This window comes from Neurospora crassa, linkage group VI (genome assembly GCF_000182925.2).
Source record: "Neurospora crassa OR74A linkage group VI, whole genome shotgun sequence".
Lineage (NCBI taxonomy): Eukaryota > Fungi > Ascomycota > Sordariomycetes > Sordariales > Sordariaceae > Neurospora > Neurospora crassa.
The window spans coordinates 553,867-574,793 of record NC_026506.1 but is presented as its reverse complement, the minus strand read 5'-3'; the positions used below and the strand labels follow the sequence as shown (position 1 = coordinate 574,793).

Genomic DNA, 20,927 nt, shown 5'->3' with positions numbered 1-20,927 from the left:
GTACAAAAAAGAAAAAGAAAAACAGGAAACCATGAACCCGCGACAAAGCTGTTCCAGTTGTTACAATGATGATGATGATGATGACCTACTACCTAAGGTATTCTATCTTAGCCAAGGTATTCTCTCGCATCCTATTCCATCCTATCCTAACCCGAGCCTAACCCGAGCCTAAATACCTAAACTCCTAAACTCCTTAACTCCTTAACTCCTTTCTAAATGTCTAAACCCCCAAACTATGAGACGACCCGAACCCGAAACCCTAATAAAAGTATTTATAAACCATCATAAAAGAAAAAAAACCATCATACATGGATGATCAAAACAAACAGAAACGGAAACAACACAACCAGCTACCCGCTCAAGACTTTCATTCGTTAATTCATCACTCACTCACTCACTCACTCACTCAGCAGCAAAATACCGTTTTGTCCTGCTATTCGTTTGTTGCGCCTTGATTTCAGGCGGGACAATGGTGTGATGTACGACGTGGGGGCGGTAGACTGCGTCTACTGGTGGCATCCTTTACAATTTTTTAGTGTGTCAGTATGTGATGTATTCAATGCTATTGAACTGAGGGGGGCTGATGGATAGTGGGGAGAGAACACCTGACGGATAGAGGGAAGGAACTGGACGCCTGGGGGGAAGTGAGAGAGGGGGATGGTGGGGAATAGATGAAAAGAGAAGAGGAGTGAGAGCACAAGAAGAAAGAATGAATGTTGGTGACAAAGTTAAAGAAAAGGAAGGGGGGAAAGAGAAGAGGACAGGTGTGGTGAGTGAATTGAGTGAAAGGAAGGGAAAAAACGGAGAAGGAAAAAAAAAACATAAAAAAAAAAAAAAAAACAGAAAGAAAGAACTAACCAATCATCCAAACTCAGCGGAAAGTACTCATACAAAAGGTCGGCTGCCTCAATCGGACTCCCCACATTCTCTTTCTGGTACTGATTCTGCTGCCCCAGACTTCCACTTTCAAAGTGGCTATCACCCTTATTGTTGTTAGAGTGAGTAGTAGACGTAAGTCCTCCCGATCCGGAGCCAAAACCCATCCCTTTCCCAGCTGTATCCCTCTTCAATCCACCAGTAGCAACACCCATCTTGCCATAGAGCGGACTATCCCCTGCCCCTGCCCCTGCCGAGCCAGGAGTAGCAGTCCTATTCATAGGCGGACTCCTCTGCTCGTCTTCCGACAGGGACAAACTAATTGGTAGGGCACCCGCAGCAGAGGAGGAGGTATTTCTGTGATGACTGGTTCTGTTTGGGGCAGCTAAGGGCGTGGGTTTCCTTCGTGAGCCGCTGTTGTGATTGTTGGCGGCGGCGTCCGAGGATAAGGATCCCCACGATGGTATTGGTGGTCGAGAAGAAGATCCCGGAGAGTTGGAGGTCATGGCGAGTTTTTTGTTGGGGTGTTGTTGTTGATGGAGGTTGGGTGAGGTGCTGAAGGGTTGGGGGGTGGGCCCGCCGGTTGAGGATGACCAGTCTGATGATGGCTTTTTTTTGAAGGGAGTTATTAGCTTGTGATAGCAAGAATGGGGGGAAAAAAAGGGGAGGGAGAAGGAATACCGGAGGGCAGTGAAAACACACCTGATTTCCCAACGAGTGATACCTCTGGAGCATCTCGGTCCTATCCATACCCTGCTGCTGCTGTTGCTGCGTCTGTTGTTTGTCATGGCTGCCGTTTCCACCAGCACCAGCACCAGCACCAACACCACCAGACCCCTCCGTATTTGTCCGTTGCAACATGCCCTTCCGATCGCCCGTCAATGGCACATCCCTCCTACTGTCAAAATTCCTCGGACTCCTCCCCCTCACAATCACCGGGCCGGATTGGATCTCCGCCAACTTGATCAGCTTATCCCCCGACTCAGCGGTCTTGGCCAACAAGTTGATTTGCACCACATAATGTTGCTGCAACCCCTTTCTCCGTCCATTATTCGCCGTGGCGTGCTTAAACTGCAACCGCTTCCACGACACGGGTATCGACACTCTGTTCCCGCTTTTATCGATTTCTTGTCCGGCGGATAAGTCGAGTAACTGCTTTGGTGGTGTGGTCGCTGTCCTTGACGATTCTTCTGGCTGCTGTCCTTGTTGTTGTCCTCCGGCAGCGGCAAAAGCGGGATTATTACTCTTCCAAGGAATGCTGATGATCTCTGTCGGTTTCCCCTCGATGCTCTCCATGGCCGTGATGGACGCCCACAGCTCTTTGATCCGCACCTGTCTCCCTGCTGCCCCATTGCCACCAGGCTGCTGCTCGTTACCATTGAGCAAAAGCGAGCAATGCAACGCATGTCTGGGCAACGTAATCTGCCCTGTACATTGCCAGAGATTCCTCCGATAACACGTCAACTCCAACGGCCTCGCACCAGGGTGCTGTGCCTGTCCCTGCCCCTGCCCCAGTCCCTGTCCTTGATCACTAACGGGCGTGTTACTGGCAAATACATCCTCAGCAACAAAAAACATGCCATATAGCTCGGCGGTCATGTTAAAGTCGGCGAATCGCCCTGTTTCAGAGTCGACGAGGGTCGCTTGCCCGGAGGGGATGGGCGGGCTGAAGCCGAGCAGCTTGTTGTCGAGCAGGTCGGAGGGCGAGTCCACTTCGTTGGTGGTTATTTTGAGGGCGGCTTCGGCTTCGGCGGCGACGGCGCCGACAATGGGGCCCCCGCCGACGGATGGGAGGTTATATGGTGTGTGGCCGTGGCCTTGGATGTGGATGTGGCTGTGCCCTTGCGAGTGCGCGGGGAGGGGAGGGAAGGATGTTGTCGTGGAGAAGGGGTCTTCGAAGGTGAAGTTGTCAAAGTCGTAGGCGGAGGGGGTGAAGGGGATTCCGGCGTGGAGGTCGGCGTTGACATCACTGTGGAGGTTGGAATTGGGAAGGTTAGTGGTTTGCGATTTGCTGCAGTGGTGGTGTTGAAATGACATACAGAAGCGCTTCCTCAAAGCCAAAGGGATCGCCTATGCCCATTCCCATTCCCATGCCCATGGGCTGACCGGCGGCGTTCAGCCCGAGGGCGTCGGCAGTATCGACTGGTGCGCCATTGGGGAGCTGTGGTATGGAATTGAAGCTGGCCATTGCATCGTCGGTGGTGTAAACAAATGGGTAGAGATTGGCCAGATACGATATTGGTGTTCGTGTGTGTCGATCGCGGTGACGACTAACCGCGGCTAGTTTGGTTCGAATGGTGATCTGGCGGGAGAGGTCCCGATAACGGTGTTGCTTATACCTTGCCGCTTCTATAACACATGGTGTGGTGTGTCCCACGGTTGTCCGTTCAATCGGCCGAGGCTGAGGCTGAGGGAAGCGAGGCCTGGATTTGTTGGTTGACGATGGCGAGAGACGGGACTCTTGCGTTCATTGGGAGTATCGGCAGATATCAAGGCTAGAGGTAGGTAGGTATCTTAAGATTGCGCCGTGTGATCAATTGATGTGGAATGGGTTGCGACGGGACGGGCGAGAGTGTGTGATGGAAGGTAGGTAGGTGTTATCGTTGCCGGCTTGCGCCAACTGATCCAGTCCGATGTCAGCGAGGCCAGACAGAAGAGGGCTGTGATCAGCGAACTGTATCTGCAGCGGGTATAGTGTTCAATCAGATGCCGTCAAGTCCTTGCAAGGCCATGGCAGCGTCATACAAGATATTGGCTGCCAAGACTCTAGGTGTCTGCTGGGGGGGTTGGAAGTGCCGTGCCTGGGTGTGCCAAAAAGTCAGGCAGCTCAGGTTTCACTAACACTCGTCGACCACTCCTGAAGCGTTATCAGCATCAATCCGTCGCGCTTCATACTCCATACCTTGCCGTCAGAAGCCATCTTTCTGCCCGTAACAGAGCTGACGAGCGTTCAATCGCATCTTGAACTTATAGAGAAGACGGGACGAAGAAAGAAGCTCGAGTGGAGACGAGATGAACCCCAGACGGGATGGACAAATGTGGAGACTCGTCCCGTCAAGAGTGGAGGGACTGCCGAGTCTGGGGTTCAGTTCAGTTATGACGAGCACAGTGCCAAGTTGACTGAGCATGGTCTGCTTTTGACTTGACTTCTGGCGACGACATTATCACCAGATAGTAAAAACATAACTGCTTGGTGTACAACCAAGAGAATGGCATCAACGAAAAATAAATATCCATAACCGCGTTAGCTTCGGGCGCGCGGCTGTATTCGTAAAACACGATCTTTCCTCTTCCTGGCTTTGACTGGTGAAGGACCACATGTCACCATGAGCGACTAGCTAGCTACTTAGGTAGTCAGCGTGAATAAGATCATTATCATTATTATTGTTATCCATAATGCCACGCAAATCTACGCTATGCCCTTCTTCTCATTCAACCCCATCCTCTCCTCCTCCACAACACCCGCCAACGACACGGCCGCTCCAAGCAGTGAACTCTCCTTTGCCGGAACCAAGTCTATCCTCCGCCCCTTCAAATCGTGCCCCGAAGACATCATCAGCTGGTCCAAATATCTTTGCAGTGTCTCCTTGTAACCCGGAAAACATTCCAGAACCGATCCGGTATACCCTACCGTGGTCTGCTCCATCATTAACTCTAATGCTGTCTCCTCGCTAAATGGTGACTCGGGCTCAAGGTTGTTCAGAACGTTTTGTTCGGCCTCATTCTTTAGCTCCCACAACGCAAACACCGAGGCAGCGACGATGGAAGCCGATCGCTGGGCGATATAACCCGCTAGTTGCTGCATGAACCGCATGTCCTCGGTGCTGGGATAACCGGCTGGTAGGTGGTAGAGCTGTGAAAAGACCGCTTCGGCTTTTCCTCTGGCATCTCGTCCACTGATATGTGATGTTAGCAAGCGAACCGAGGGTTGAAAGAGAACAGAGGAGAGAGAGCAACTTACTTGATGATTAATGACATGGTTCCCGTATCCATCGAATACGCATCCAACAACAGTGGTGGAATCTTTCCTCCCAACAGACCCGTCGTCTTGATCGCCTCCAATAAGGCAATTCGGAACACCTCACCGAGGTAGTACCCACTTACCAGATGCTCAAGCGGCTGGAAGTCGGGCCTTTCGTGTCCGGCTTTGAGTATCTTGTCCCATCGCGTCAGGGGCAAAATGTCACGGCCAAACATGCCCAACTCGGTGTTGACCATGACATGGCTCGCTTGCTCATACCAACTGTCGGGTCGTTCCCCAAATTTGGATTTTCCAATCAGATTTACCGGAAGGTGGGCAGCAATGTTGACGCCAGTTCCAAGAATCAGTCCGAAGCGTGCCGATGGGCTGGAATATGCCGACGAAAGCAAAGTGGCGTTGGAATCGTTGACTATCGAGACAACCTCGACGTTTACTCGGAGTTCTTGGAGAATCTTGTTACAGGTGGCACCCAAGTCCTGTCCCATCAGTCCGTCGCATGCAAGAAAACTCTTGCCCATGGGACAGATGTTTCCTCCATTGGGCGATGTTTGCCTGTCGTGTCGTTAGTTGGCTGATCTTGGGATGAATGTAGAATAAAGTGTTTGACATACTCTAGAGGGAAGCTCCACGCCAAACCCATTGGCATTGGGTTTCCCAACTCATATTCCGCTTTCGAAATGTGCCCAGCGTCAATTGCTTTCTTCAAGCTTGTCTCTACTTTCCGAGCCATCCACTTGAAGAAAAATGCCCCTCGAAGCAATCGGACGTTCCTGTCGATTTTGTAGCTGTCCATATGGACAATGGTGCTGTCGTCATCATCTGTGGTTTGTCGGCCCTTCAGGTCCACCACACCCACGCGAAGTGTCGAGCCACCAATGTCGACCGCCAGATACTGGCCACTTTCGTGTCCGCCAGGTAGTTGGTGGTTGTATGAGGGAAGCATACATGCTGGGCTGGTCTGTAAGCCTTGTCTGAATTGTGCCTCGAGCTTCTTGGAGAGTAACAAAAGAGGGTCGTCTGGGGTTGGGCCGCTGTTTTTGATGAAGTGATTGCTGCCGATCGGTCCGAGAAGGAGCTTCTTGGCCTCTTTAAGAAACTCCTCCCTGGTCCTTCGAAATACTTTGATCTTTTTGAGTTTGTTGGGGTTGGACTTGGGGCTGATCCAAAGGGCAAGTAAAGCTTGCAGGAAGGACCTGCCTCGCGAGAGCGATTTGAGGGCGTTTATGATTAATAGCTTGAGGGATGCCATTGCGAAAACGAGTGGATGCTTGGCATTCGAGGTCGAGAGTAGACTAACGGAAGGAAGGCCTTTTTTAAGTCATTTAAAGACTCAAGGGAGGATGAGACAAATGCCGAGTGAATAGGATGCACCTGTTCTAACCATAGCCTGACAGAATGATGATGACTGCTGTCGAGAGCAGGAAAGATAATACACTTGGTCGATCTTGTCGCCCTCACCACTCTGGACAGAGGCAGATGGCAAGCCCAAAGACTGACAAGCCGCTTGATACAGACGGCGGAAACAACGTGATGGTGATCTTGAGGCTCTGCTGAAACAGAATCTGTAGCTTGGTATGTTGGAAGTAAAGTACGATAGTGTGGCGGTGAGAAGCAAAAGGTTGGCAACAAGAGGGGAAGGAAGGAAAGGTGACGAGCTGATGAGGGGAGGCTAACAAAGTGGAAATGCTATGTTACAGCCGTCAGAGAGGGCAATGTTAGGTAGTTAGCCAGGGCCGCAAGAGGAAGGAATACCTGTACGGCTCTTCTTGTCCAGATGCTGTATTGATTACCAAAGAGCGATCTAGGCTCCTTACAACCAGAAACCTTGGTTGAAGCATGAATCCATTGCAATCATTACAATATGTGAGAGAACGTTAGCGAGGCAGTGTGATCAGCTTTGACTACAAAGCTTGACCGCACAAGCCATCATACCAAGGCGAAACATGAACACTGGAGGACAATGAGGAAGTGTGGGGTGCAGGAGTGAAGATATTGCGAATAAAGAGCAGAGCCAATGACGTTACAACTTGGCAGAATGGAAGCAGCTGGGTGGATGTAACCAGGAGAAGGGCAGCGGGTAACACAACTTGGCAAGCAGCGCTTGATACTATGTTGATGTTCAGGAGAAAGAAGGCCTGTGGAAGACTTTCACTTTCGTCTCAGTGATGTCAACGAGTGTGTCTCAGAATTTCGCTGATGGTTGGTTGTTGTGTACATCAAGTGGAGGAATGAATGCACTTGGTGCGAAACTGAAGTAACGTTGCCTTGGGGTTTTGTATGTTGCTCGGTCTTTTGGTCGCTGCAAGTTTGGAGGGAGGGCGCTTGACATCAAGCAATGCGATTGCGTCAACAATCGGAACCAACCGAGGGGCAGAAAGTAGCAGTCAGTCGACAAGAAAATGAGCCCGGTTCAAGCTTGGAGTCTATCCAGAATGCGATCCGAACATGGAGGGCTTAGCATGAGGGGCTGGAATGTGGGATTGAAGATTGAAAGATGGAAGAACAAAGTCATCAGATCCGAATTGACAAATTGCAGTGAACTTGAAGCCCGCCAGTCACGGTGCCAATGAACGCCAAGTACAGTGCGCCGCTAAGCATGGCCCGTGCGACAGGCCAGTTTCTGCGAAATCTTGACACTAAAGTCCTAGGGCTGCTGTGCACGAGCCATATCAAATCATCTCTGGAAGGAAGGAACTCGACGATGACAATGACAATTCAGTTGCCTCAGACTTTGTGCGTACCTTTCTCTACTAGTGTAGCTCACAAAGAGTCTCCCAAACTGAGGGTTGCAATCAGATTGTATTTCCCACTCTTATAACAAACCGCCCTGCTTATCGGATGAAATCGCGACAAGTGTCTCCCACAACCAACGCAGGCACAAAGGTATCACCTGTGCCCAGATCAGCGCAGGACAACGGAAATAACCGTCTTGGGACGTCACCTCCACAAACTAAGCCTCTCCCTCTTTCATTCTCACCAGTCAACTTTGTGGCAAGATAACAACCTCGAGTGTCGGTCGCCGCCAATCACAATGACACACAAACGACCACACGCTGTGCCCCATTGATCCCCTGGCGCGAAGCTGGCAGCGTGATGATCCCCAAAGATGAACGTTCCATCTGTCCCCCTCTTGCTTATCTTGTGGATCTGGAGGTTTTGAGGTACCTAGTCAGTCATCTGGAAGCTACTTACCATGGATAGATCATTTTCTGATACCACGTATTGCGGGGTCGACACCCCAGTTCGTGGAGGTGCCCTGCCCGTCATGGACTGGACCCTGGAGTTGATGGATGGTCGCCCTTGCCAGTCTCGAGCATCGACATTAGTGCACCTTGATGGCTGACGACGGGACGAGGGCGGCTCTGTTCGTTGAGTCTCGCAAAACTCAACGGTAGAGGTATTTCTTCCCTTTAGTCATTCTTTTCCCCATTCACCGAGACATTGTCTCTCTCATTGACAGCACGTATCATCTCTTATCCCTCATCCACTCGAGCACCCTATCTCCATTCCCCATACCATCACAGCATCACTCAACCAGCAACATGGGGCTCATCATCCGCGATAACGCTGAATCCGCCAGCTCCTACGTGGCCGACTACATCGTCGACCGCATCAACTCCTTCTCTCCTACCCGCACTCGCCCATTTGTCCTCGGTCTCCCGACCGGCTCCAGTCCCCTTGGCATCTACAAGTGTCTTGTAGAGAAGTACAAGGCCGGTTTGGTCTCCTTCGAAAATGTCATAACCTTCAACATGGTAAGAACCACCAAAACTCTCATTTCCGTCTTTCCATATCTTGCTGACAATGGTTGCAGGACGAATACGTCTCCCTTCCCCCGACCCACCCTCAATCCTACGCCTCCTTCATGCACGATAACTTCTTCTCCCATGTCAATATCCCCCCACAAAATACCAACCTTCTCAATGGCCTCGCTCCAGACCTCGCTGCCGAGTGCTCACGCTACGAAGCCAAGATTGCTGCTGCCGGCGGAATCGACCTGTTTCTCGCCGGCCTGGGAGAGGATGGACATCTAGCTTTCAACGAGCCCGGTTCCAGCTTGGCCTCTCGAACGCGTGTCGTCGCACTAGCGGAGGACACCATCCTTGCAAACAGTCGATTCTTCGATGACGATGTGAACAAGGTGCCCCAGTTGGCCTTGACGGTGGGGGTTAAGACGGTCCTGGAGGCGAGGGAGGTGCTGATGATTGTCCTTGGTGCCAAAAAGGCGAGGGCGTTGAAAAAATGCGTAGAAGAGGGAGTGAGTAGTATGTGGACTGGCTCGGCATTGCAGATGCATGAGAGGGCTACCGTAATTTGTGATGAGGAGGCAGCGGGGGAACTCAAGTGGAAGACGGTCAAGGTTTGTGTTTCTGTTTGTGGTCTGTTGATGAAGAACGGACAGTGCTAATGTGTGGCAGTACTTCAAATCGGTTGAACGCCGAGAATTCGGCCACAGCCACGGTTCTGACCAGTCCCTGCCCATCAGGAAGGGCCTTGGTACCCCGCCGACCAAGCTCAAAACCGCCGCTGGACCACTAACACCAGAGTCGACACCAAAAGCAACTGCCACCCGGTCCTCGTCTTCTCCCATTTCCCCGTTGGCACAAACGGTGCCAATACTTCTCACCACAAACGTCAAGCCAGCCCAGTCCTCAGGCTACATAGCTTTGGAGCAAAAGATTCTAGCCCAACCCGTACCCAAAAGTCATGGCCTTCTAGGACTCCTCGGGACCTCATCATACGGCCAGACCTCGGATGGGGACTCTGAAGCTGAGTCGGAGTATGACCTGAAGCCAGACAGGATGGCATCCAGGCTAACTGATCCCGTTTTTGCTGCTGAAGCGTTAAGAAGATTGACGCCTAATCCCGAAACGGGGAAAATGCTTGGGTAGTGAGGAGAACACCGGAGTCCGTGGATTGGAAATGGCAAAGATTGTTCTAATGACTGGATACACCACGGGTAGATTGACCGTATTTGCTAATCTTCTAATCTTGAATACCCCTAATAACGGAAGCAAATACCCAAACAAGGCAATTTCTGATTGATATCCTAACTACAAGCAACCCGAGACACGTGTAAAGTCCTCGGGGTCAAGTGACTAAGTAAAGAAAGACAAGTCGTATATCACCGTAAGTACATCCCTCCAACATGCCAAAGTAATCAGCCACAAATTACGCTTACCGCGTATCCAAAGAACAAAAAACCGTGTCATAAATCGTAACATATCCAAAGTGACTGAAATGCCTTAAGCAAGCGAAGCAAACTGTAACCAGGTTAGTAATTAATCAATCACTCCTCAACACGTATCAGTTTCAAAGAAGAATTGTAAACTCACCTGCTCAACCCCATTAACCACCTCCTCCCAAACCTGCTGTACCTCAAATCCCATACCCAACAACGTTTCCACACTATTGTTTTGCTGCTGTCCCCCATCCCTTGATCCACTTCCACCACTTCCATTGCCATTGCTCACCCAACTCAACAAGCAACAAGCCATCTTCTCCCTCTTGTTCTGTCTCAACCCCAACATCACCAACCCCTGCAACACCAACAACAAGTTTGCCTGTTGTTGTTGCTGTTGCTGTTGCTGCCCCGTCATGGATGACACAACAGGCGCAATGATTCCCCCGGTGCCACCGCTAGAAGACCCCGAAGCCGACGACAAAGAAGGGAGATGCAACTCCCTTCCTAGATCGCTGCTGATTATGATGGTACCTATTACTTGCTCTGCTCCTCCTCCTGCTCCTCCTCCTCCTCCTTCTACTACTCCTGGGGCTTGGGAGGACTGGGACTGGGACTGGGACTGGGATTGGGATTGGATCTTGGCGCGGATGATCCATGTGTTGTTATGGTTGTTGTTATGGTGATTGTTATTGTACGTGGTAGGATCAGTAGGGGAAGCAGAAGAAACAGAAGAATATGACAAAGCAGAAGATGAGAAAAGAGGAGGGGATTGAAGAAGAGCAAGTCTGTAGAGAGTGAGGATTTCGGGGGTAGAGTGGGATGAGACGAAAGAGAGGACGGATTCTTGTTCTGCAGACAGAGATGAATTTGGGGTTGAATTTGTGGTGCGCCCACTGCTGCCGCCGCCGCCGGGGATGAGGTCGAAGGAGATACCGGCCAACTGGAGGGTGGTGGGCAAATCTGGGGGTGAGGACCAGGTTTGGAGAGAGGGGAGGAGGAGGTTGTAGATTTTGCGGGTGCGGACAACGCTCGAGGAGGAAGGGGACAAATCCCATCCGCAGGTAGTGGATAACCAGGATTTTAGACCAGAAGAAGCGGCGGTGGAAGATGTGGTAGATCCAGGGGTTATAGCTGACGACATGGACAGGGCATCAGAGTGGTCGAGTGGGATACCGGGGAAAATACCAGGGAGACAGCATCCCAGCTGGAAATGCTTGATGTCTGGGTGTTTCTGGAGGAGGTTCCTCACGGCCCGGCGGTGGAGGGAGTACCCTATCGACAGGTTACGTTTGGACGGGTCGACGAAGATGGCGCCGATGATTCCTGTGAAAGTGGAGGGGAGGTAGTAAGTGGAGCAAAACCCGTATAAAGCGCCGGTGGAGGAGTTGCGGACGACAAAGTGCTGCTCTTCCATCTTTGGTTCTTCTTCGTGCTGCTGCTCCACCATCATCATGTCGGATAACAGCGAGAAGGAGTGCGGGCCGAAGGCGTAAAAGTATTGATGGTTGGGCGCGCTGCCGCGGACCATGGCGAATAGTAGATCTTGGAGTCCTTTGGTGTCTCTTTCGACGTCGTAGGGCTCGACGAGCCAGTGCTGCGTGCGGGTTTTGGATTTGCCGCCTGCGGAGCTTTGGACGGCCTTGCGGGGAGCTTTGCGGAGGGTTCCTGGCAAAGTGCCGTGCGGGGTGAAAGCGCCGCATAGGGCGCGGACCAAGGCAGACATGGCGGTTTCGGTGAAGTCGAAGGTGCAGATGTAGGTGCCGATGGACTTGTCCATGGCGAAGTCGTAGGGAGAGGAGACGGCGACGACGATGAGGTTCTTTTTGTGGCCCGAGGCTTTGAGGAGGGAACACATCATTGCTACGTGTTTGGTGAAGCCGGCTTGGTAGAGGTTCCTGTTGGCGTCAGCGGTGAGGAGGATGATGGTTGAGGCGCGTTGGATGAGGGATTCGTGGACTGGATGGTGTCAGTAAAGGTATCATCCTAGAAGGTGAAAATGGAAAGGGAGAGTTACCCGGCCGCACACCGTTGGCGGTATAAGAAGTGTGAAGTAACTTTCCATGTCTAGCGCGGGCTAGAGATCTCCCAAGTTCCCTAAACACTCCCTCACCACTCATGATGGCACTGCGTTCCCTGTGTATCCATTTATCATGAATCGGATTCTCGGACCTAATCTTGGTCGAACCTTCGAGGATAGTCTTCGTCATCGCCGACGCCGGCAACGGCTTGACCAGCGGCGTCAAAAGCAGCAGTTCCTCCTCCTGATGCATGCTTTCATTGAGCGGCAACAACTTTTCGTTGTCCCTCATCACCGTAATCGAGTCATCGTACGCCTTCATGCTCAACGCCAGATGGCTCGGGTGAATCTGCTTCAGCAGCGAGATCCCCGGCGGATTCAGCGCCTTGGCCCAATCCGTACACCCCCTCTTCATCTTCAACACCCTTCTCAAACTCGTATAAACCCTCTCCTTGGTCAACACCTCGTTCTCCAACCCCAGCTTCAGTCCAGAAATCGCCTCCAGCTGGACATCATACGCCCTGCACAACAACACCAAATCACACCCGGCCTGCACAGCCATGATGGTCCCCGTTCGTACCCCCATCTCGGTACGAAGCGCTTCCATCTCCAAACACTCTGATATCGCAACCCCAGTGAACCCCAGCTCTTCGCGCAAAAGCTCATCAACCACTTGCTCGCTCAAACACGCATGCGCCACCTTCATGCTCGGATTCGTGATCCCACAACCGCCGACAAACATGGCGTCCAACTTTCCCGTGGCAATCGCGTTGCGGAACGGCACCAGCGCTGACAGCGCCAGTTCTTCAAGCGTCTGCGTGATGATGGGGATATCCAAACTACTTCCCAGAAAATCCAGGTTGCCGTAAGAGGGAAAATGTTTCCCGCACGTGGCGACGCCAGCGTCTTTGTACCCCTTCATGGCGGCAATTCCATACTGCGAGACTTCTTGCGGGTCGTCGGAGGTGGCGCGGACGCCTAAAGGTTGGTAGCGCGCGTTGGTAAGGACGTCCAAAACGGGGCCGAGGATGAGGTTGACGCCGCAGGCTGAGACTTCGGTGGCGGTTGCTTTGGCTAGTTGGTAGGAGAGGTCCGGGGAGCCGGCTGCTGCTTGGCCCATGGAGGAAGGGAACTGGCAGATGTGTTCTTCGTCAAAGAGGGAGTTGACGCCGCCGTTTTCTTGGTCGAGGGCGATGAGCAGGGGGTAAGGATGGCCGGCGTTGTGGGCGATGGTTTGGAGCTCTTGGACGAGCTTTGCTGTTTGATGGGCGGCTGGTCATGGGGGTGTTAGTATGGACTACTGAATTCTAGATTGGGGGGAGAGTACAAGGTGATGAGTACATTTGAGGTTCTTGGCTGTTAGGAGGATGGAGCCCAGGTGGTGGTCTGTTATGAGCTCACGGATTTGGGGGGTTACTTCGGTGCCGTCCCAGCCCATGATCAACATTTGGCCTATGGCCCTGAGGGGGAGGGGAGGTTGAGATTAGCTTGCTGTATGGCATATTGTGATGATTTCTGAGCGACTATCCGGGACCCGGACCCGGACCCGGACCGGAACAAGACCCGGAGCACGGGATCCTGGGTCGGTCAACCATGTCGGAGATTGAGTGATGATGACGGAAGACGACCCGGGAACGGCATACCGGGACCGGTAACCATACCACGTGTGAGGTGAGTGGTGAAGAACATGGATGAGATGAGATGTACGTACCAGTCCATATCCTGCCATAGTGGGTCTAGATCGGCATCCATGACGGCGATTGGAGGCTGAGGAGGCTGACCAAGGTTTGAGAGGGCTGAAGATGAGTACGTCAACCAAAAGCGCCCGCTGTTTCAATGTTCCAGTTCACTACTGGGATAATGTCATGTCACGTAACGGCGATGGCTATGTCAACATGATATGGGATCTTGGTGTTTGCTGAAAGTGGTGGGCGGAGGTAGAGGGTGTGTGGTGTAACAACAGTGTAGGTGGTTGTCAATGGAGAACACGTTAACGCGGTTTGTTGGTGGTGGTGAGATCATTGTAGTGCTACTGTGTACAGTGGCCGCTGGAGAGCCATTCACTGTTTGGTAGGGAAAGAGATGATTGTTCCCACACTCAATCGCCTGTGCAGTCTTAGCAAGAGGTGTGTGTGCGTGCACACACACACACACCGCATTTGACAAATCTGGCCATTTGACATTGCTTTACACGATTCAACTTAATTGTTTAATATTGAAATCTGGCCAAAACTGGTACAAAAAATCGATATTTTAATACTCTACGTCGTACAATTATCTATTTTGATATTTACGTTGTCTTTTAAACCGTTATCGATATAGTATACTACCCCAATACCCGCTAGAAGGTATTAATAACGATAATACTAGTAAATAACGAATATCCCAATAATATTGTTAAGACTACTAGTATAAATATAAGGAGTACGTAGAAATATAAACGTACTCTATTAAATACTAGCAAAGCATTTTTACTGTCGCAAACTTCCCAAAATATTAAAAAGCTTCCTATATAGGCGCTTAAGGTATAGCGTATACTATATTACTCCTTATACTTTATTAATTATAATTAATATTATAAAGGAAATTATAAACCTCCTTGTATTAAAACCCGATTTATACCTTGATAAAATCTATACCTTTCTAGCTAATGAGTATAACGTACACATTTCGACCGAAACCGTACAATAGTACCTTCAATAAAAGAAATAGAAGAAGAAGCGACTCTATATAAAAGTATTATAATAATCCCCTATACTAATAGCCGAGTAGATATTAAAGATCTCTTTATTTACTATAGAGATATTTGTATTCTATAATAAATTTAGTACAAACCGAAAGGATAGCGCTCGTTATACTAATTAAGTACCCTGTAGTACTATTATAATAATATTAAGTAAATTCGTACGTAGTACGCAGTATTACCTCCTCCTAACTATTATAATAGATAGGCTACTTAATATACTAGTATTTAGAAGTATAATGGATTTAACCGGGGTTTAGGACTAAATAGTAAAATACCTACTCCCTAAAATAAATCTATTTCCTAATCGCAATAGTATTTTAATAATAAATAACACTAGCTAGCACCCCCGTACTAAACTCTAATATATATACAACTAAAAGGGGGTTCTATTATAGTATTTGCCGCTGTACTCTTCCGAATTCAACCCTATCGAGGTATACTTTAGCGATTTTAAATAGTAATTTAAAAGGGTATATTATAATGAAGGCAGTAATAAAATATTAAACAACGATTTTATTACGTTTCTTAAGCGATTGGCGTAGGATATAGGGTATAAAGTATAATAAATCCGTAGTTATTTTAAGAATACAAAGCTAGTAATAGATCGATTTAATAATATTAATAAAGAGTATAGTGAACTATATACTAACGAACTAATCGAATATAGAGAAATGGATACTATATTTAAGTAGCGGTAAAGAGTATAGAAGGGAGAAATAGATTTATATATATTAAATTGAATTGTATATTAAAAATACCAAAAATACCAAAAATACCAAAAGTACTAGAAGTACTAAAAGTATTAAAAATTGTATTTATCTATATAATAATACTAAAATGCTAGAAACCCCCCTCTTTTACTATAAATCGATTTGTAATATCGTTATCGCTCGCTAGGACCGCTAGTAATAGTACCCGCTATAAAAATGAAAGCTCTAATAACGCTGTACTTAAATACAATATTAAATCGCAGGTCTAAAATATATACTAATTAATTAAATTATAATAATAGGGGTTAGAGGGTATACTTACTATAATTTAATTATATTATTAATACCGCGTATTCAATTTTAAGGAAGTCTTTAATACCGTCCCTAAATACCGTATAGAAGTTGTAACTAAACCCCAACCTCGTAAATTACTCTACTAGTTACTTTCTAAATGTAAATATGTCGGGTAACGCCTCCTTATTCTAAAGCTTATTCTTTAAAGCGATTAGAATTCTATATATTAATACTATTTTAATTAATAACCTAATATAATAATGCTTATAAAACGCTTTAAAGAATTTAATAATAATCTTTTTAACCGATTAACTAAACGGGGCGGGGGGTAGTAATAATAAACGAAGACCGAAAGTCGAGGGTATAGGCGGACGTAGTATAAATAATTCTCCGGCCTCTACTAGGGAGTCTCTAATCTCCTTACCCTCGTCCTCCTTGTCTGCTACTAATAGTAATATAATTAATAATAATATTGGTAGCTAAATAAATACTATAGTTGCTATAAAGATAAGAGGAGGGTTAATGTTAGTACGCTTAGTAGTAAAAGTTTTGTAGTTGGTTGGGTACCTATAGAACGCAATAGTAAAATACTTTAACGGTATATATAAATCGATAATTACTGCTTTACTTAGTAGGGGGAGAACGCCCGCTATATTATAATTATAGCTGCTAGCGATTATTAAGTTAGTAATAGAATTACTAGTAGTATAAGGTAATTAGATTTAGAGATATTAAAAATAGGGAGGGAAGTACTAATATAGTAGCGGGTATAGTAGGTATAGGGGAGGAGGGTATAGTTAATATAAACCTCTAAAATCGTCCCTCTTTAGCGTAGCTTATAATAGACTATTTATAATTTCTATATTAGTACTATTATTACTACTATTAATATTATTAATAATATTAATATTAATTAGTAGACTATTACCTCCTCCCCTATATTTACTACTATTATCGCTAATATTAAAGGCGGCTGCTACCTTATTACCTAATATATTTCGTACTAATTCAAATAGCGGGTTAGTTACTATAACCTTCCCTAATAATATAGTATATACCTACTTACTTATATTTTTAATATTAAAGTTATAATAGGTTATACTCCTATTTATAATGTAGTATATTTAATATTTAATAGCCTTATTATAATTCTTATACTTATAGCTAAAACCGTACGCCTATACCTATACTAGCTCCTAATATACAATACCGCGTAATTTTACCCCCGTATGCTCCTCTCACTACTAGTCCTCCTCTAAATTCTTCTTAACTTCTACTAGTATAGTATTTATTATAATGTATTTAAATTTCTCAATACTAACTAGAATTTGTAACCCTCGTAATAACGGCGTATCGACTGTTTGTAGAGTTAGAGTAACGAAAGGATTAATTAAACTACAAAAAGGGGTAAGAATAGAGGGTATACTACTATAGGAAAATAGGGTAGTAAGGATTTTACTAGCGGACGGGTCAGTCAACTGAAATTTAAATAATATAATAAAATAATAGTACTAGCTAATATAGTAGAGGTATAATTTTATAATAGTCTTATACTCAATATTATTATACCTATTATAAAAATCCTTCCTAAGAACAGTCTTATTATATATAATAACCCGAATATAGCGGTTATTATAGGTAGCGGTAATATATATAACGTTATATAAAGAAACTAACTACTTTATCCCTACGGCTATATTATTACTAATAATATTTTTTATATAACCTTACTATATATATAGGATTTTGCTAAGCAATATTGTCCCAAACTGCTACTTATAGAATTCGCTATTATTTTACTCAACCTCAACCTCTCTAAATAAATTACGTTCTTCGATAGTAGGTAATTTAATACGGTTAGCGGTAATATATAAACCGACTATATTAAATTAGACCTGTATTGAATTAGAGTATTTAGGACGTAGTAACGGCGGTACTATAGTAACCGGCTTACGGGCAACGTAGGGCTAAGCCGGTAGTACCGAGGTAATTAGTTTAATCGGGGAGGCTACTTCGTTGTTATTATCGCTTAATAAATAAAATAAAGTATTAAAAGCCTACTTTTTAGGGGTAAAACGGACAGAGAACTATTATTTAACCTTATTATTATTGCTAGAATCCTCTTCGCTACTAGAAATTTCAATGGGTATCGTAAGTTTAAGGGGGGACGACGGTAGCTCTAGGACTAGAACTAGCTCTAACTCTAGTACAATAGCCTTCCCCTTCTTAATAGTAGTCTTAACAGCGGTCTTTTTAATAATAGTCTTAATAGGAGTAACCTTCTTTTTAAGTAAAGCAATCTTAAGGATAACTTTAATAAACTACTCAACTTTACGGCTCTTTTTTCTAAAGTAGGAAGAAGCGCGTTATAAAATTATTAAATTAGGATCTTCCTAATTTTAATCTTCGTCGAAGTAGACTACTAGTACGCCGCTTCAAATATAGGATCGCTTTACGCCGGCGGGTTTTAAATTAAAGATTATTTTAAGAGGCATTATCGCAATAGATTTAATTAATTACTAGTATTGTAATTATTTTGCACAATGAAATAGCTTTAGATTAATATAGAAATTATTGTCAAATAATGAATTTTGACGAAGTTGTACAATACAGAAGTGCGGTGTGTGTGTGTGTGTGTGCACGCACACACACCTCTTGCCAAGACTGCACAGGCGATTGAGTGTGGGAATGGTTAGTCGGTGATCGATTGGGCGGCGCTTGGCTAGATTGGGTAGGCGTTGGATTTCCGTTGATCCTCCACCATTTCTGACATGTGCTTTTCTTCCCGTGATCTTCTTCGACAACGTCGCTTTTGGGCGTCGTAATCCTCACCTTTTGGCATCGACCGGCAACGTTACACTTGAGATGTCCATGATAAAGACTCGCAACGATCCCGATCAACACCCAGTCACCTTGGTATCGATTTCTGAGGTGTGATGGATCTGGCGGCCCGACTATCTGCCAATGCCGAGCAAACATCTTCCCTCGTTTTATGGTGATGGAGAGTGATGTTGATGTGACAGGAAATCCTTCTACGACTGAGCTTCGTCCGAGGATCACAACTGTCCCTGACAAATACCATGCGCGACAAACACCATGTGCGCCCTTGGTTGATGATAATCCACTAACTTTGCCACAAAAGGCAACACACCTTGCACACCTCGTCGTGGACAGTGGTGATGTCTCGTTACGCCGTAACACTCCTATCTTCATCCGATCTTGCGCCGTTATCTCATTGTTCCTTTAGTGAGGTTGTCCGGAAATGACGCGGTTGAAAATACCAACGCTATCGTCCGGTGTTTGTGTAGATCCCCCATCTCGTCTTAGCGTCCGATAACAAGTATCACCAACGCAAGGACAGAACGACCTATCAACTTGATGAACAAGCGTTCATATCACCAAGTCCCTCCCCGAGAACTTTCAGTTTGTCTCTCAAGTCAATCTCCCTCCAAGAACTTGACATCGTTCACCAGCTTCACACCACCCTCATCATGCCCGCAGCTACACCCCCTTCCCCGCCTCTAACCGGCACCGGCACCGGCACCGGCATCACCAAACTCACCAACTGCCGTCTCATCATCGGCGACTCCCTCATCCCATCCGACCTCTTCATCGACTCCCTAACCGGCAAAATCCTCGAACCCTCGGACAACACCCTCCTCCCAAACGTCACCCTCGATCTCCAAAACCGCATCGTGTCCCCCGGCCTCATCGACTGCCAACTCAACGGCGCCTTTGGCTTCAACTTTTCCACCCTCACCTCCTCCACCGAATACCTCAAAAACATCCACTCTCTCAACAAGAAACTCATCCGCACCGGCGTAACTTCCTACCTCCCCACCTTAACCTCCCAGAAGCCTGAACTTTACCACTCCGCCCTTCCACACCTCGGTCCTCTCCCCGGTATCTCCTCCTCCTCCAACCGCCACCACCACCGCAACCCCCCAAATGGATCCGAATCCCTCGGCGCCCACGTCGAAGGCCCCTTCCTCTCTCCCCTCCAACACGGGATCCACGACCCTTCCGTCCTGCGCGCCGCCCACTCCTTCGAAGACCTAGAACACGTCTACGGCTCTTCCAACCTTTCTTCCTCCTCCTCCTCCGGGTCCTCGGGAGGAGTAGAAGCAAACATCAAATTAATCACCATCGCTCCCGAACGCGGGTCCATCGTGACCCTCATCCCCGAGCTCGTCTCCCGCGGTATCGTCGTCTCCATAGGACACACCGAGACTTCCCTGGCTGTAGCTTCCGCGGCAGTCAAAGCGGGCGCAACGATGATCACCCACTTGTTCAACGCCATGAGACCTCTGCATCATCGTGAACCGGGGGTGTTTGGTCTTTTGGGTTTGGCTGCACCTACATCGCGGGAAGAAGAAGATAAGACTTGCAAAAGACCCTATTACGGCGTAATAGCAGATGGTATCCACTTGCACCCCTTGTCCGTCTGTTTGGCGTATAACTTGCACCCTAAGGGTTTTATTTTGGTTACGGACGCGATGCATCTGGCGGGCATGCCGGATGGGAAGTACGAGTGGATGAATGGGGAGAAGAAGGAGTGGATTGAGAAGAGGGGGAGTAAGCTTTGTATTGCTGAGCCACCACTGCCGTCGTCGTCGTCGTCATTGCCGCCGTCACCACCGTCGTCCCCACCACAATCGCTATTGGTGGGAAAACAAAATGGTATCCACGTCAATGGCCATGTCAATGGTGGCCCGGGAAGAAGTCAGGGTGAGGAGGTAACAACCCAAAATGGCAATGGGGTAGAAAAGAAGAAGAAATGTGGTGGAGGAGGAGGAATAGCAGGTAGCTCAGCCACCCTCCTTGAATGCGTGAACAATGTCTTGCAATGGACGGGGATGCCGGTGCCCAAGGCGTTGGCGAGTGTGACTAGCACGCCGGCCGAGATGCTGGGATTGAAGGGCGTCAAGGGGAGTTTGAAGCCCGGGGCGGATGCGGATTTGGTGGTTTTTGAGGAAGTGGAAGTTGAGGTTGAGGATCTGCTGGATGGAAGCGGGAAGATAAGCAGAAAGCAGTTGGTTGTTGAGGAGGTTTGGAAATTTGGGGAGAGGGTGTTTGTTAGGGATGGGACTGCTTTGGTGAGTTCGAAATCATAATGG

The 20,927-nt window shown here is 47.7% G+C and overlaps 5 protein-coding genes across 6 annotated transcripts; 2 read left to right on the top strand and 3 right to left on the bottom strand.

Moving 5' to 3' along the window:
- Positions 1-51: 51 nt before the first annotated feature.
- NCU04729 lies at positions 52-3,560 on the bottom strand. 2 transcript variants are annotated; one of them, XM_011396599.1, is made up of 4 exons: positions 2,916-3,560; positions 1,558-2,845; positions 859-1,484; positions 52-520 (listed from the first exon to the last, which is right to left on the bottom strand). In XM_011396599.1, the coding sequence occupies exons 1-4, from the start codon at positions 3,062-3,064 to the stop codon at positions 403-405; spliced, it is 2,181 nt and encodes a 726-aa protein (XP_011394901.1). In that variant the 5' UTR covers positions 3,065-3,560; the 3' UTR covers positions 52-402. The 2 variants fall into 2 exon arrangements, with proteins under 2 accessions (XP_011394901.1, XP_011394902.1); XM_011396600.1 differs by having other exon boundaries at positions 1,579-2,845.
- A 693-nt stretch (positions 3,561-4,253) lies between these two features.
- On the bottom strand, positions 4,254-6,505 carry NCU04728 (hexokinase-1). Its single transcript, XM_955270.2, has 3 exons — positions 5,470-6,505; positions 4,838-5,410; positions 4,254-4,772 (listed from the first exon to the last, which is right to left on the bottom strand). The coding sequence occupies exons 1-3, from the start codon at positions 6,105-6,107 to the stop codon at positions 4,286-4,288; spliced, it is 1,698 nt and encodes a 565-aa protein (XP_960363.1). The 5' UTR covers positions 6,108-6,505; the 3' UTR covers positions 4,254-4,285.
- A 1,425-nt stretch (positions 6,506-7,930) lies between these two features.
- Positions 7,931-9,882, top strand: NCU04727 (glucosamine-6-phosphate deaminase). The gene is made up of 4 exons (XM_955269.3): positions 7,931-8,255; positions 8,439-8,613; positions 8,673-9,218; positions 9,277-9,882. The coding sequence occupies exons 2-4, from the start codon at positions 8,611-8,613 to the stop codon at positions 9,748-9,750; spliced, it is 1,023 nt and encodes a 340-aa protein (XP_960362.3). The 5' UTR covers positions 7,931-8,255; positions 8,439-8,610; the 3' UTR covers positions 9,751-9,882.
- Positions 9,784-14,117, bottom strand: NCU04726 (beta-N-acetylglucosaminidase). Its single transcript, XM_955268.3, has 5 exons — positions 13,772-14,117; positions 13,402-13,512; positions 12,058-13,332; positions 10,195-11,999; positions 9,784-10,122 (listed from the first exon to the last, which is right to left on the bottom strand). The coding sequence occupies exons 2-5, from the start codon at positions 13,505-13,507 to the stop codon at positions 10,105-10,107; spliced, it is 3,204 nt and encodes a 1,067-aa protein (XP_960361.3). The 5' UTR covers positions 13,508-13,512; positions 13,772-14,117; the 3' UTR covers positions 9,784-10,104.
- A 5,178-nt stretch (positions 14,118-19,295) lies between these two features.
- NCU04725 (N-acetylglucosamine-6-phosphate deacetylase) lies at positions 19,296-20,924 on the top strand (the record flags this gene model as incomplete). Its single annotated transcript, XM_955267.2, has 1 exon — positions 19,296-20,924. Exon 1 carries the CDS (start codon positions 19,302-19,304, stop codon positions 20,922-20,924), a length of 1,623 nt encoding a protein of 540 aa, XP_960360.1. The 5' UTR covers positions 19,296-19,301.
- Positions 20,925-20,927: the final 3 nt, after the last annotated feature.